This window comes from Falco punctatus, assembly GCF_963210335.1.
Source record: "Falco punctatus genome assembly, chromosome: 1".
NCBI lineage: Eukaryota > Metazoa > Chordata > Aves > Falconiformes > Falconidae > Falco > Falco punctatus.
The window spans coordinates 116,569,977-116,585,516 of record NC_137580.1 but is presented as its reverse complement, the minus strand read 5'-3'; the positions used below and the strand labels follow the sequence as shown (position 1 = coordinate 116,585,516).

At 46.4% G+C, this 15,540-nt stretch overlaps 1 protein-coding gene across 2 annotated transcripts in view; it reads right to left on the bottom strand.

Moving 5' to 3' along the window:
- STX8 (syntaxin 8) overlaps window positions 1–15,540 on the bottom strand; it is a 104,571-nt gene that overhangs the window by 33,042 nt on the left and 55,989 nt on the right. For both annotated transcript variants that reach the window (XR_013924096.1, XM_080367246.1), the window contains exon 7: window positions 6,670–6,771. Coding sequence is in view for 1 of the 2 variants with exons in the window: in XM_080367246.1 (XP_080223372.1) it covers window positions 6,670–6,771 (102 nt within the window). In the remaining variant the exon portion in view is untranslated. The remainder of the gene's footprint in view (window positions 1–6,669; window positions 6,772–15,540) is intronic.

The following is a 15,540-nucleotide window of genomic DNA, read 5'->3' as shown; positions in this document are numbered from 1 at the left end:
CCCGGCGCAGCTAACCCGCGCTCTCACGAAGGAGGAAAACAAGCTGTGTGAGAGGAAGGAAACATTTCATGGAGCTCAGAGAAGAACTACAGCAGAAGGGAGGATGATGCACAAGGTAGCAAGACTAGTGGAAAGCTAAATCCTGCAGCAAGATCTGCTGGATTCCTGGAATTCCCCAGCAGGCTGGCTGGCAGCAAGCGAGGGCTGCAGGAGAAGGGAACGAGGAGAGAGGAAAGCCCAGATGAAACTCCATCTGCTATTCAATCACTGAGAGCTGCCCCTCAGCCACCTCCCTGGGCTGCTCCGCTCCTGGGAGGATGGAAGTGTCGGTGCATTTAAGCCACCAGCGATCAGTGAAAACACCAGCAACGAGCCCAATTTAAGCAACAGAGTCATCGTTCTTCTGTTGAAGTTTCTTTTCAAAGCTTTCTCGCAGGGTAACAGCTTAGAACACACTTTACAACCTGCAATTGCTTAAAATGGAAGAAACTGAAGGAAGGAAAAAAAAATAATAAAAAAAATCAGGAAAATCTGTAACTTGCCAGGCCAAGAAAACTCATCCTGTAGAAACATGGACAGGTGACTCAGAGCCAGTGCAGTTGTCAGAGCAGCACCGGGGGGGAATATCAGTGTAACTTCTCCGAGAGTCAGATTGCAGGAAAGGTTGATTTCATGGCACACTACACCAGCTTCTCCGCTCCACTGAGAAAAAAATAAACGGATGGGGACTTGCTCATCTAAACACACAGTGTACGTCAGAGGAACAAACCTGAGCAACTGCCATCAATAATTTATAAAACAAATTAAATCCATGGCAAAAATAACCGTAACTTAGAACAGAGCGATCATAGAATCTGGCAGGAAAAGGCCCCAGCCTGCATGAATCATTATTTTCTAGAGGAAACCTTATATAATCCAAGCTACTCTGTTTTAAAACAAATTAAACCTTCCGAAAATGCCAATTAATAAGTTTGGCAAAACTCTACCTTAAATCAGGTATGTTGGCCATTTGCTAAGATTAAAAAACCCTACCTGGTATCGACTGACTTTAAAGTAGTCTACACCCTGCTTTCGGTATCTCCAAAAAACCTCCATCAGAAGGCAAAGGGGAGAGGAGAGCATCTACCTGGGGCCAGAGGAAGGCCATTAGATTGCAATGCCATCTTGTGGAACAGGAGAAAATGAAAGACAGAAAAATAATTGCGCAGTGGCCACTTCGGCATTCTGTATCATTTTACAGCACACAGGTATTAGCCAAGCAGGGCATATTCGGTGGTTGCATCTCATTTTCCTCATTTATCTGAAAGGTTAGAGGGATGCACGCAGTGATAACTGCGCAGACATGGTCTGCCTCCCCCTGGCTGTTGGGAAGGGGATGGATAAGTCTGTCAGAAATACAAGTTTGCTTTTTTTTTTTTTTACTTGTTTTTACTACGACAAAGTCATAATCTTCTGTGTTGCTTCCCCAGAAAACCAGCCCTTCTCCTCAGCTACAGGAGAGCCACCAAAAACAGTGACTTGGGCAGGAGCAGAGCAATCCCCCAGATCCCCTCCCCAATTCATGGTCTATAGCCTAGCAGGACCTGAAGAACACTTCTGACTCGGTGCATTGCACAGCTTAGCCGCAACCACCCCTGCATATGTTGCATCTGGTAATTAGGGTCCCAGCCGTGCATGCGCGACTAAAATCCCTGTATCTTGTTCAGACACGAACACTTCAGGGATGCTCTTATCACAAACAAAGCCTGGTTCAACCACCCTCGCTTCAGGGAGCTGCCTACTTATGTCTTCAAGTAAAAAAAAAAAATAAAATTAAATCTACAAAAAACTCAAGGATGGGAGGAAAGTTACCAAAAAGCACCATCCAGGTAAGCCAGGAGGAAGCTGTGGACGATGACTTTTTCCTCTGTCATGAGGCCAACTGCAACCCACGGGCAGGGAGAAAGAACCAGGTTCTTTGCAGACTCCTGACAAATACTAACTGCCTGTGCCTGCTGACGAACAGAAAACCAGCCCACATCCTGCGCCTTTATGATTTCCTTCTTGAAGGATGTCCAGCCTTCCTAGACCCCTCTGCCCTTCAGGACTGTCTCCCAAGGGACTCTGTCAACCAGGCCCCTCAACAGGCCAGAGGCTGCCCCCCGAGTTCAAGGTGACAGTTCTGCTGACCCCTCTCCTTACTTCTCTGAGAACTGAAAGCTATCATTTCACGATTGCTGTGCCCAAGACTGCCTCCAACCATCACATCACCCACCAGCCCTTCCCTGATTGCAAACGGCCGGTCCAGCAGGCACCTTCCCTCGCTGCTCATGGACCGGCTGTGGCAAAGAGGTCCCTTCCAGGTCCCTTCCACACACCAGGAACCTCCTGGACTGTTTCCCCTCTGCTGTGTTGTATTTCCAGCAGACACCTGGTGGGTTGAAGTCCCCCACGAGAACAAGGGCTAGTGATTGTGAGGCTTCTCCCAGCAGCTTACACAATGTTTTGTCTATAACTTCATCCTGGTCGGGTGGTCTGTTACAGAATCCTACCATGATACCTGCCTTGCCATCCCTCCCCGATTCTTACCCGTAAATGCTCAACCCTACTGTCACCATCACTCAGCTCTAGGCATCCAAAACACTCTCTAACACACAGGGATTCCCCACCGCCTCTCGCCCCTTGCCTACCCCTTCTGAAGAGTTTATGGACACCCACTGCAGCACTCCAGTTGTGCCAGTCATCCCACCATGGCTCTGTGGCGGCAACTATGTCATGGTTTTCCTGCCACACAATGGCTTCCAGCTCCTCCCGTTTGTTGCCCATGCTGTGTGCACTGGTGTAGATGCGCTTCAGTTGGGCTGTTGATCCCACCACCTTTTTCTGGGGGGGGGGAGAAGCCCTAATTCCTACACGACTGTTCTCAGGTGCTTCTGTAGTTTCTAACACATCAATAACCCTTGTTGTTGAACGTGCTGGTAACGCTGGGGTAGGCTTCATTTTCTTCACATTAGCTCGTAGGAGGCTGCGTTCTGGATTTGTGCTGGAAGCAGCGCTGATCCCACGGGGGTGGTTTCGTTACTGCCGAGCAGCGCTCACACAGCGCCCAGGGCTTTGCTGCTCCTCAGCCACCCCACAGCTGGGCTGGGGGCACAGGGAACTGGGGGGGACACTGGCCCAAGGGATGTCCCACACCATATGGCACCACGCTCAGCAGATAAAGCTGGGGAGAAGGTTGGGGGGGGCTGCACATTGGTTGGTTGGTGGTGAGCAATTGTTTTCATTTGCATCACTTGTCTTCCTTGGGTTTTATTTCTCTCTCTCTGCTATTTCTCTTCTCATTACAATTATCATTATTATTATTATTATTTTATTTCAATTATTAAACTGTTCTTAACTCAACCCATGAGTTTTCTCACTTTCACCCTTCCAATTCTCCTCCCCCATCCTGCTGGGGTGGGAGTGAGCGAGCAGCTGTGTGGTGCTTAGTTGCTGGCTGGGGTTAAACCACAACACCGCTCCCAGCATCCCAATCTGAATTACACTTTCATTTCTTTGCTTATTTTGAAACGCCGTTCTCAAGAAGACATTCTGAGGGTTAAAGTTTCTAACAAAAAAGTTAGGGAGAACTGGTTAATGAATGTTACTCTGCACAAAACCTCCCTATAGGTATGCAAACTGGGAGAGAGTGGGGACAAACAAACCCAAGAAAACCAGTGGTAAAACTGAAAAGCCAGGATTGTGCATGCAGGCATTCCTGTAGCAAATCTGGTAAAGGCAGCCTAACACTTGGTTAATGATTTGTGTACATGAAAAACTCAATGCAAATTTATGAAATCTGAGAAATATACGTCCTTCTTAAATGCCCAGCATACACTGAAAAGAAATAAAATGATGCCAAGCAGCATGCAAAGATTTGCTTACAGATGACTAATGATTTTCAACAATAATTTCATAAATGCAACAGACTTGAGTATACCCCATGGTTATTCTTCCACTGCAATCGCTGGGAGTTCCCACTGACACCAGTGTGGGGCTGCCCGGGGGCCACCAAGAGAGACAGGCTCCAACCAGGGCAGCCTTCACTGGGCAGAAGCAAGGGGTGGGATTGTCAACAGCTCTTGAGTCAGCAAGAGAAATGGCATTGAAAATAAGCTGCAAATGAAAGAACCCACCCGAAACAACCTGAAGGTTTCTGTCAGGATTAAGTATGGCCAGAGGTGCAGATGCTGCCTCCTCTGCAACGCTTCCGTGCCCCGCGATGACTGTACCATGCAGGTAGCACCAAGGGATGGATACATCACACCAGCTGCTGGAAACAACCTCCACAGCTTGAAACTATGTTTGCATGAGAGCAAGATGTTGAAATATTGATTGAAGTTGGATTTCACCAGAAATACTTTGATTTTATTATTATACTGGCTGCTAACAAAGACACACCCATTAATGCGTTACATTCTTGCTCATAAAAGGGTGATTATTCCACTATCCATGCCAGGCTGCTCCGCTTGTATCCACAGCCAGTGGTTCCAGTACAGGCACTCATCAGAAAAATAAGAAGACATTATAATTTCAAAAGTGAGGCAAAAAACACAGAAACAGGCACATGCTGGAACAGTGCAGAGACTGGGTCCAAGCAAACATCTGCATCCCGGGGAGTGAAGGGGTGGGCAAGGGGGAAGACTGAGCACTTCACACCGGTTTAAATCCAAAGTAACACACCGAAACCAAAGATTTACTGAAGATGTTATCAATTTAAGTGAAACGTTGGAGAGCAGGGGGAAAAAGCGCTTTGAAAAAGTTACCTAGCAGGTGCCAGCTTTCCTGCTGCTTGGCTTTGTTCAAGGAATAATTGTACTTACACGGAGGGTTCTTCTGATCTTAATACACTAGTTAACTTTCAGCGCCAGGGATAAGGGTGGAAAAGGGATGGGAAGAATGCCATGAAAGCCTGCGTCTTCCAGCACGATTGCTCTAAAACTCGTGCTCAGGCAGAATAAAACAGCTATCTGAGGCAATACAGTGTTTACATATGCCCAAATTGTTATGCAAACACAGGAAGACCTATTGGAGCAGAGGGAACAGGCAGCGAGAGGCAGTGCTTCTCACCACCCCTTGCAGAAAAATGTTTATCGATGTGCAAAGGGTGAGAGAGGTCACCCCCAAGGAATCCAGTCCAGGATCCTCCCAGCCTCAGCCTCTCCCACCCTCCTCCTCCTCCTCTCAAATTCCCCAGCTCAGCCAGCATGGGCTGCAGAGTTAAAGAGACAGGCTCGTTATCCAGCAACTTCGTCCGGGGGCTGCATTTGCGTGAGGAACCTAAAAAGGAGGGAGAAATACCTAAGGAGGGAGAAGCTGTCCCATGTGAAATGGGATTCACTGCCTGCCCTGCGCAGACATTTCGCGTCACGCTGCCCTGTACTCGTGCAGAAAACGAAACCACAGAAATTAAGGAGAGACTCCGAAGGCACACGGGGTACTCAGCATCATTCAAGTGCAATTATTTTTAGATTAACTCCATCTTGCATCAACATTAAAGATCTAAAATAAAGTCAGTCATGAACTCTACAGTCACGCCTTTAATTCTATCTGTATCTGGTACGAGAGAAACTGGAGACAAACGCCTCTGACAAGTCAACTTTAACCTCCAGAAGAAGCCATAGAATCTCATCAGCCTGTAACAACCAAGCTTTCAAAAAGTTATCGCTAATAGAGAACTAAAATCCCCGAAATACGTCGTCAGTGCTTGAAAAATGCCTCATTGCCAGTCTAAGCTCAGTAGCTTTTGCTACTAAAGCATCACTCTACAGAATAAAATCTCCCCAACAGCCAGAAACAGATCTGTGACCAAGTCAGCTCTCTACTTCATCTTTATTAAACTATGTAAGCCAAATTTCATTAACTTCTGGCTATAAGTCAAATTTCTACAGAGCGTAAATTATCCCCGTTAGCATTTTGAGTCTCCTAGTACAGCAGAAACGAACCACGGACACCAAAACCAGACATGTTACTTCCAGAAGTGTCTTATCACCATCACCTCCCCGTGGACTTCACCCCACAGTCACTCATCCTCCCAACATAAAGACATACTCTGTCATCACCCCCAGCCTCCTCCCACGGCCATTGCGATCAAACCCCCAGCTCTTCAACCTAGAGAGGAAACCTGCATTCGCCCGTTTGAGATGAGTAACTTCTCTTTGGCTGTATGGAAAGAGAGACCAGTTCAGCTTTACCAGCTTGCACATAGCTTGAGGAGTCGCCAGCAAGGATTTCATGTCTGGCAGGCTCTGAATGCCACTGGGTTGAGAACACATTCCTGCAGGACACCACCAGAAACACCCCTGTGGCATCACTCCCCGCTGTGACCGGTTTGTGAGAGCTGGTAGCTAGCAAGATTTTTAAACCTCATTAACACGTACTGCTCTAATTTCGTACAGTTTTACAATTTCCAATCAGAAGATTGTGCAATGCTGAAGTCGAATAGCTTAAGGAAATTAACTGTATCAACACGCAGCAAGCACAGTGAGCCAAACCTGCAACATCAGCTGAAGAAGTCTGGAGAGGTGGGCTTCTCTAGCTTTTAAAAGAAGTTGTACTCGGTGGGAGTGCACTGTGCACAGCCTCCGAGCGCTAAGCTACTTTCTCGCCATTTAATAGCAGGGCAGGATTTGTGCTCAAGCCATTTCCTACCACAGGACGTTGATTTCTTGTCCACCATCTTCACATGCCGCGTCTGGTTGCGAAGCTTGTCGTCTGTGTTTTCAACCAGGTTAGTGAGGTCATCGATGATCTCTGGGGAAAAGGAAACACGAGCATTAATCTCTGAGCCCTGCAGCATCACCGCTCAACAAGCACGCAACTGCTGGAGGCTCCAAAATGGAAACCAGCTGCATCCTTCTGTCTTCCAGGACGACAGACCAGCGTGCCACATGCAAGGGTCCAAATCCTGGGAAACACTATGCAAGAGACTACCAAGTTCAGACTCTGTGCACTCCACTGCAAGAACTGAGGAAAAAACCAGCCTGAAACAGCAGCATCAGTCTAGTTAGGCACAGAGTATAACATGATGGCAGCCACAAAACACTAGCCAAACAAAGAGAATTAGCACATATGTTATAGAAAATCTGAAATTTCAGTTGCTGGAACAGGGATCTCAGGGGAACAGGGACAGCATCTCAACACTTAGCCATTACATAGTCATTAAGACATCCAGAATCACCATCTATATAAATGCTTTAGAGAGTGTTTGGTGTGGTCCCAACCACGCAACCACAGAGGATACAGTCAAAGTCCTGCCTTGGTTCAATTACTGAGATGTACAGATGACAGCTCTGCTTGCAGCCCAGATGATCCTCTGGGAAAAGGAAAGTGAGCAAAATTTCTCCTACATCTATTTTTAGTAGAGGGGAATGGAAAATTTCAAGCCAACCCACCCTCAAGCTCAAACAACTGATGACTTCAATTTTGCCACAGAAATCAGACCAGGTACAAGGCTTACACCAAGAGTGGTTGATGGGGTGGGGTTTTTTTAACACTGAAAATAAAAAGCCATATTCAGGCACCAGATTTCCCTCTTGCTGACTGTTACGCTCTAATTTTCTTGAAATACACAGCCAGTGCTTCGTGCTGGGTGCATGAATACATCACATTAGAGTTGCTTTCAACTCTGCAGGTAGGAATGGCTTTTTTTTGTGTGTGATAAATCAGGAGGAGGACAGCAGCCAAAACTTGAATGCTATTGCAAAGCATCTTGCTCTGGTTACACTTCTAGCACTTTCCCCACTATTGACTGCTGTCTTAATAAATCCACCCTGCCTTCTGAGATCAGGTGGGGGACAGCAGCCATGCCAGCTGGTGGGTGCTGCACTCTCAACTCATTTGTACCCCGGCAGATCCTAGCGCTGCATCTCTGTGCTGGGGAAACATCCAGGTTTAATGGAGTGTAAGCAAAACAGAAGTTAAAGTGCACAGTGTTCAGTTAGCAAGACACACTAATATTCCGTTATGCACCACAATGCTGAATATTCGCAAGCTGGTTGAGGCCTATCAACAGGACAGTGCCCTTATTAATTAGCCTTTATTGCTTTGACTGTATTCCTTCAAACAAGAGATTTCCCAAATATCTCTACTAGGAAAAAAGGGGATGACACTAAAGAGAGCATTCCTTGGGCTTCCAAAAATTCCGTGTGACACCAGAACAAAGCCTTGTGCTTACAAGGGTAGTGCCAATATGTCACGTGAGTTCTTGCAGCTTCTCAAGACACCTGTACAGCTTTGCTGGCCACCGCTTTTGTACCAGCACTTGAAAGGGAACGGTTTCCTCAATTCACCATCCTACAGCAAAAGATAGTTATGCAGGGTGTTGATGTCCTCCGATCTTACCAAGTAACAAGCACTGTATCTAGATACAGCGATACAAGCAGTTTGATCGTACATATGGAAAACAAAAAAACAAACATAAAACAGTCAAAGTTCTGAAGATACAAAGGAGATTTTCAAAAGGTGTATGTAGCACAGAGGTTTTACTGTCCCAGGGAGCTGGGAGATTTAAGCATCATCCCTCTAATGCATGCTTATAAGTCCGCCCCTCAAGCACTCTATCATCTCCAGCGAATCTCTATGTAAAATGATACCAGCATCTAAAAAACCTTGTACTTTGAAATTACATATCTTTCTTAAAACATGAGTTCCTGATTCATGTCCCACAGCCTAAACCATCTAGGTATTCACATGAAGGGGGGGCAGAAGGCAAACAACTGCTTCTCTGTGTGTGCAGCCTCCGTTTTATCCTATAGGTCTAAACCATTCGCCACTCCTGTGGTTAAGCAGCATCGCCCCACCAACACTGCTCTATTCCACACACAAACCCTCCGTATTTGTGAAGCTGTTTATAATACTCAAGATTTTACTGTTCATTCCACACCACAACACATTTTCCCAAGTGATGGCAGGTATTTTATGTGAACTGCAAGATTTGTTCAGTTTGTAGTTCAGATATTCATTCTCCTCCCCCTCCCACTCAACTTTCCCAGGTCTAACATCTGCTAAGCCAACAACATTTTGGGGAAACTTTATCTGTCTTGCGTGATTCAGCACACAGGAAAACCAGCACAATGCTGCCTGCAAAGGCAAGCTCTCTCATGTTTGCCTTTAAACGGAAAAAAAAGTGCTGAAAGTTCCCATTGTTGTCAAGGACAAAGTGATAAGCATGCTTGGGAAATAAGAGACTTTCCTTTGCCAACGCTGACCAGACCCTCCTTGAAAAACATCCTGGTGAACAAGCTGTAACTAAGTGAGAACAAATATGAGCAGGAAAATTTTCTGTCATGATTTCAAAGCCCAAGGCATTGCCGTTAGGATTATGTCTAGAGCCTCTCCTTTCCCATCCCCTGCACAAGCCATTCCCCATCAGGCCAACCAGCAAGAGCCGTTTCTGAGCCAGAGACCTGCACTGCGCAGCTTGGGAGCAGCATTTCTCCGTATCTGTATGTCCCCTGATACAGCCAGGTTTCAGGGGAGCAGGCTGCTTCACCGAGCACACAGCCCAAAGCTCAACAAGCTGCCAGTCCTTTGATGTAACGTGCAGTTAGGACCAGGAGAAGCGTTGGGGTGCTCATGGCACAACCAGGAGGTCTGAGCAGGGTCTCTCTCTGCATCTGCGCTGGGGCTGGCATGGGGAGAAAGCACAGGGAGGTTCCTACCCCATCACCAGCTGAAGCAGAAGCCCAGTGTGCCCTTACAACCACCATCACCCTGCGGAGAAACACCCACGCCTCTACCTCCACCTACATGCTGTTGCAGTGACACTGTTTCAGAGCAGCTCTTGACCTTCATGTAAATCAAAGAATTTCTCCCCACTCTAAAGCAAAGGAAACACCATAGAAATACAAGCTGTATCAGGCAGAGCTGAAAACTAGTAATGAATTGCTAAAGGCAGGCAGAGCTGCTGCCAGAGGAAACGAACTCAATAGCTAAGAAAGCCTTTACAGCATCCACAACTCTCGGTAGGGTCCTGAGGACCACCTCTCCCGACACATGACCCACCTGCAACCCTCTTTGCTCTTCAAGCCAGCAACTACATCCAGGGCAAAATATTTTCTACCACCTCCCAGTTATCTGACTATGCAAGGAGCAAGTTAAAAAAAATAATATAATAGGAACTTGAAAAAGAGGAAGGAGGGAGGTTCTCCCGTTGTGAGGGAGCAGACAGGAAAAGCAGGCAGACTGCTGAAGGGCTGCCAGTGACCTTACAGAGGACATTTCTGTAACACTGCACTGCAAACCGCATCTAAACCGGTAACACAAATTTAGCCAAGGTCTTTTTTCAGTGAAGCAGGATCTTGAAGCAGAAGATAAAACCTACTGCAAAACCCTAGTATTAAAATCTGAGTAATTTAAGCCCAGCTGAAGTGGGAGAGGTTTGAAGGTTCCTCATCTGTTGGGGACTAGCTCAGACAAGATCTCCTCTATCAGCAGGGACTTCTGCTTGAAAACCAGTGTCGCAGCCCTGCTCAGCCCTGCACGTGTGTCCCTTTGCTAGGGTCACAGCCACCAGCCAGGCAGGCACATTGGCTTTGAACTCAACCAGCAGACAAGACAGCCAACTAGACCAAGCACAAAAGTGGCAGGTTTCTATAAAGAAGGCAGAGGTAGGTGCATGGGCATCACCAGTTCTCCTCACCCCATTCCTGCAAGGCTGCAGCAGCGAAACACAAACCTGTCTCTGTCAGTGAGGATGTTTCCTGGTGATCAAAGCTGTAAAATTTGGGCTGGAGCCCTCAAAAAGGCAGGATTTCTGCAGAAGTCTCGTATATATCAGACAGCAAAAATCATGGTGGGCTTTACAGATTTGGTATCAATACATGCATACCTTAACCCAGGACAAAAGTGGTGGAAGGTCTTAATTTTGTGGGCACAAGCCTGTCTGCAGCCCTGCCCTTGCTCCTCTGGTTACGGGACCAGCGATGGAGAGGGCACGGGCAGCCCTCCAGGGAACCGGGATTTACAAGCAAAGAAAACGCACAATGAGGAAGCAGCGAAGCAAGCAGATGACAGGGAAAAACGCAGGTTGATATATTCTGAAATATTTGACCTTTTTTCTGTTAAAAAACCCACAGTAGCAGTCTCTGATCTTAGGCAACACGTACTGGAGCAATGCAGAGCAAGAAGAGGTTGAAGAAACATCCTTGTGGAAGAGGCAGGAGAGTGGGAACAGCGGCCCTACAGCCAGCCAGCCCTCTCCAGTTCCAACGTTAATCCTACCTCCTGGGGAGGAGAGGGGTGTTTACTGCTGAAAGCAAAAGCAAAGTAAGGAAAAGCTACTTTATTTTTTTAAAAAAACCAAACACTTCCATTTTGTAAATATTTTGCATTAAACTTGAAACATTTTTGCCCATGAAAACAAACACAAAAACCACCTATCAGACATGAAGTTGTCACTGCATCAGCTATCACAGCCAGAAAATTAAAGCTTCTAAAGCTGCAGCCAAACATAAAGCATTTTAAAAAAAAATAATAATTGTTCATTGAATTGCTTCACTGGTCAGAGCAAGCTGCAGCACTACCAATGCCTACAGCCAACTTTTAAAGAATCAAGAATCCATTGATTGACCCAGATCAACAGAAGGCTACTCAGAGATGTGAGCACTAAGTGTTATAGTCCTTTTCGAAGTTTTATTGAAATGGAAAATGAAGAGTGAAGCACCTGAACCCTGGATCATAAGCACGTTCCACTTTGCTCCATCATGCTCAGCTTCACAATCTCAAACAATACGTTAAAGGTTGAGAAAGATGATCTTTATAATATCCCTGATTTACACGGTTCATTAGAAGTCACTCTAGCATCACATCGTGCTGCTACCGATTTCTGGGGCCCATTCCACGTGCACGTGTGTGTGTTCAGGACCATGCTCAAAGCGACCACCCCAACATAAAAGCCTTCCCTGAAATGGCAGCGGGACAACAACCTGGTAGCAGCGCTAAGGGTATATTTATATACATCAATAAAATAGCATCTGCTAATAGCTAGAAAAATACTTATGCAAAGGACACCAATAGAACACAGACGATAAACCGAGCAGAAGAAATTATATGTAACGCTAGGAATTCCTCAGGGAAAAAAACCTCATTCTTCACATCCTTCTTCCTTTGAAGACTTTGCCACTACCATGAAAATCAGAAAGGTTTGTTCTGATTCCTAAAAAACACCAACGCCTTCTGTAAAAGGCTGGTTCTGCTTCTCTCCAGCCATGGCATGGATAATTTCACAGCCTCCCGTGAGACAGGAATCCCACACGTTAGGGCTGTAAGTCATCTCTCAAAGAATCATAGAATCGTTTAGGTTGGAAAAGACCTTGAAGATCAAGTCCATACATCATGCTACAGCTGGTCTCTTGTGTCAAGGGCTTGTGCAGGATGGGAAAGCAAACCCTGAGCTGAACCCAAGCCAAGTGCTGGAGCAGTCTGCTGTGTCCAAACAGATCCTTTTGCTTTTCTCCTCTATTCCTCCTCAAAAAGGCTGCAAGCTTCAGGCACAGGATTTGCCCGCAGGCCTGTCAAGCAGCGCAACACCGAGACCACAGGTCCTCCATCACAAGCACCATCTGCCTTTCCCATATTCCCAACTTCTCTGTTGACATTTCTAACAACGCTTCCTATGGGTTTGAAATCGGACTTCTCTGGCAGCCCCATCTTCTGTGTCAACTCAGACATCAACTCTTTCTACAGCTGGTCAGAAATTTTCCAAGGGAACGGTTTCCACTGGAAAACCGTTTGACAGATGATAAAAACAGTACATCCCAGAGCGCTCTGCACGCCTGGACCTTCAGTGTTTTACCTCCTGATGATGCCCTTTGTGCTGAAACGCATCCCCGATCAGGTTGAAGCGAATAACCAGCTTTCGGCTTGCAAACAAAATACTCAGTTTTGACAACAAAATGAAAAGGCCAAAAGTTTTCAGAGAGAAAAAGCCCCTCTCCCAGACCATTCAGCCACTTCAACTTTCCTCCATTTCTGACCCCAAGACCCTGCCAGTGCCCACCCAGCCCCACTCTGCTCCAGCAACGCTGAAGACAGGAGTAAGCCAACTGCTACATCATGAGATAATAATAAATAATGAATAATGAAATAAACACATCATGAGATAATAAAGAAAAATAATATTGAAAAATAAATATTGCATCTTTCTCTGCAGGGACTAAACAGCAGCGAGCTACGCCAGAGTTAACGGCGCATGCATCAACACTGCGTGTTTTAATTGAAAAAGGCATAACTCATGAGATGACAAGTCACAAGATGAAGCGCAGCACACTGACACCAAGGAGACGATCCTATCCAACTGCTAGGGATGCTGCTGCGCTCATCACCAGGGCCCCGTGCACCCAGGTACCGAACCCAGAGCCCCCCGTGCTGCTTCTCCCATCAAGGGGCTCACGAGAGAGAATGGCAAGTCATTATGGAGAAACCCAAAGGGGTTCATTAAGGGACTGAAAGGCAGGCAGCGGCAGAGCTGGAGAGCTGGTCCATTTCGTGGAACACTCCAATTTATTTTGCAGGAAACCATGTGGGATTTTTCCTACTCTTTCTCCACTCAAAAGCAGGAAAATTACCTGCTTGCCTCTCCATCCTATGTCTCCCTATTTCCACCCATACCCCACACAGGTGCACCATCTTTCTGAAGGGACACTTTGTTTGGTTTGGGTTTTCTTGGGGGTTTTGGTTGTTTTTTAAATCATTCTCATTAACTCATGGAATCCCTAGAAAGGATGAGTATCTCTTCCCATGAAGTAGAACAGGCTCTTGCACAGCCAGAGTTCTGTTTTCCATGACTTCAAACTAATTGATTTTTTTGTTTTATTTAAAACATACAAAAAGCCTCATTTGGTTCTGGCAACTCTATCTTTGAGTCACACTCATTCTGTCCATGGAATAAGAAACTCAAAAGCCAAGTGAAAGCAGCCCCGTGAAATACAGCACAAGCAGAGAGAAACAAATCTGGGGTTTGATCACAGTTTAGCAGAACGGCATTGATGACCAAACATTTCCTTGGAATTGTTTGGATTTTCCATGGATTTAGATTTACAGATCACCCAATATTATTTATCAATGAGTAATGTATCTTCACAGTATACCCTACTGTGAGTCCACAGAAAATTGCAGTCAGCCTTCAGAAAAACATATAGAGAACTGAAATCCATAACGTTTTCTGCTATGCAAAAAAATTACAATAAGGCTGGAATTTTGTGGAGAAGCCAAGCAGGCCTTCCCCTCCCTCTTTCAGGTCTCTGGTGCCTCAGGAGAAGAGCTAGATACCAAAGAAATGAATCATATATTGAATGCCAACCTCTATATGTCCAAACCCCCATAATTACATGTTAATAAGAAAGCAAGCATTGTTCAAAATGCCAGTGGTATGAAATGAAGATTGCAACTAATGGAAGTACATCAGAAACCTAAAGAACCTTAGCACGACGTGCCAGCTGTTATGTCAAGGCAGAGTGAAAAGAAACACAGTAAAAAAAAAAAAAAAAAAAGGCAAAGAATCTTAATTTCTCTCCATCGCTGCTAGCCGTGCTGGGTTCTTGCAGCCTCTCTGAGGCGCGCAGCTCTCCGTGCCACAGGCAACGCTTTAGTGCAGTCATGGGCTTCTTCTCACTGCTCAGCTCCAAGGTAATAATCAAAATTCCACTGGTGTTCATGCTGATCTGAGCTCTGTGCTGCTCTGGACACCAGGATACCAACACTTTCTGCTATGATGAGTTTTGCATTTCAAGCAAAGATCAAAATTCCTCTGTCCACCATCCCAAATTTAACTGATGATGTTTAATCTTTCCTTTGGCATAACTTCATCAAAGTATTCAAAACCTCCCAAAATCACTACTCCAAGGGAGCAAACCAACTTATTCCTCTGTGTTTCAGGTCTCTCACTCCTTAGCTCTTCTAATTTATGGGAGGCTCAATGGTCCTTGGAGACAATTGGGTTCAGAAGACCTCTTCTGGCCTCCTGCTGGGAACGTGTTCTGTGATGTGCCATGTGCACCTAGCAGTCCCACTGCTACAGGCAGGCAAGAAAGGACCTCGCGTCCTGCTGCTTCCCCTGCAGCTCTGCTGGGGTCCAGGCAGCACAGCACTGTTGCTCGCCCTTCCCTATTTCTGACTTGCTGGGCAATGGCTCTGCTGACAAAGAGGAGAGCAGCTGGGCTGCAGGATCTCCAGGCAGAGTAGGGCAGGAGCTGGCAGATTTGCTTTGTGTCCGGGAGAGCAGACAGGGAAGGACAGCTTTTCTCCCCCACGCAGCCGGTGGCCAGCTCCAGCCTACCCTCCATGCTGGGGTTAATAGCCTGGGCCACCTGATGCATCAGCTATGGTGGCAGCAGGTCCTCCTTCTCCCAACATAACCTGTGGACTCCAGGCCATGCCAGCTCTGTACCCCAAGCAATCCTCACACAGGAACTACTCCTTCAGGACCAGGATTGCTCCTCGTTCCACAAGTTCTTGCCAACAGTGAAAAATGCACAGATCACAAAGAACAAGGTGCAACCTCTGCCTGGCCTTCGGGAAGTG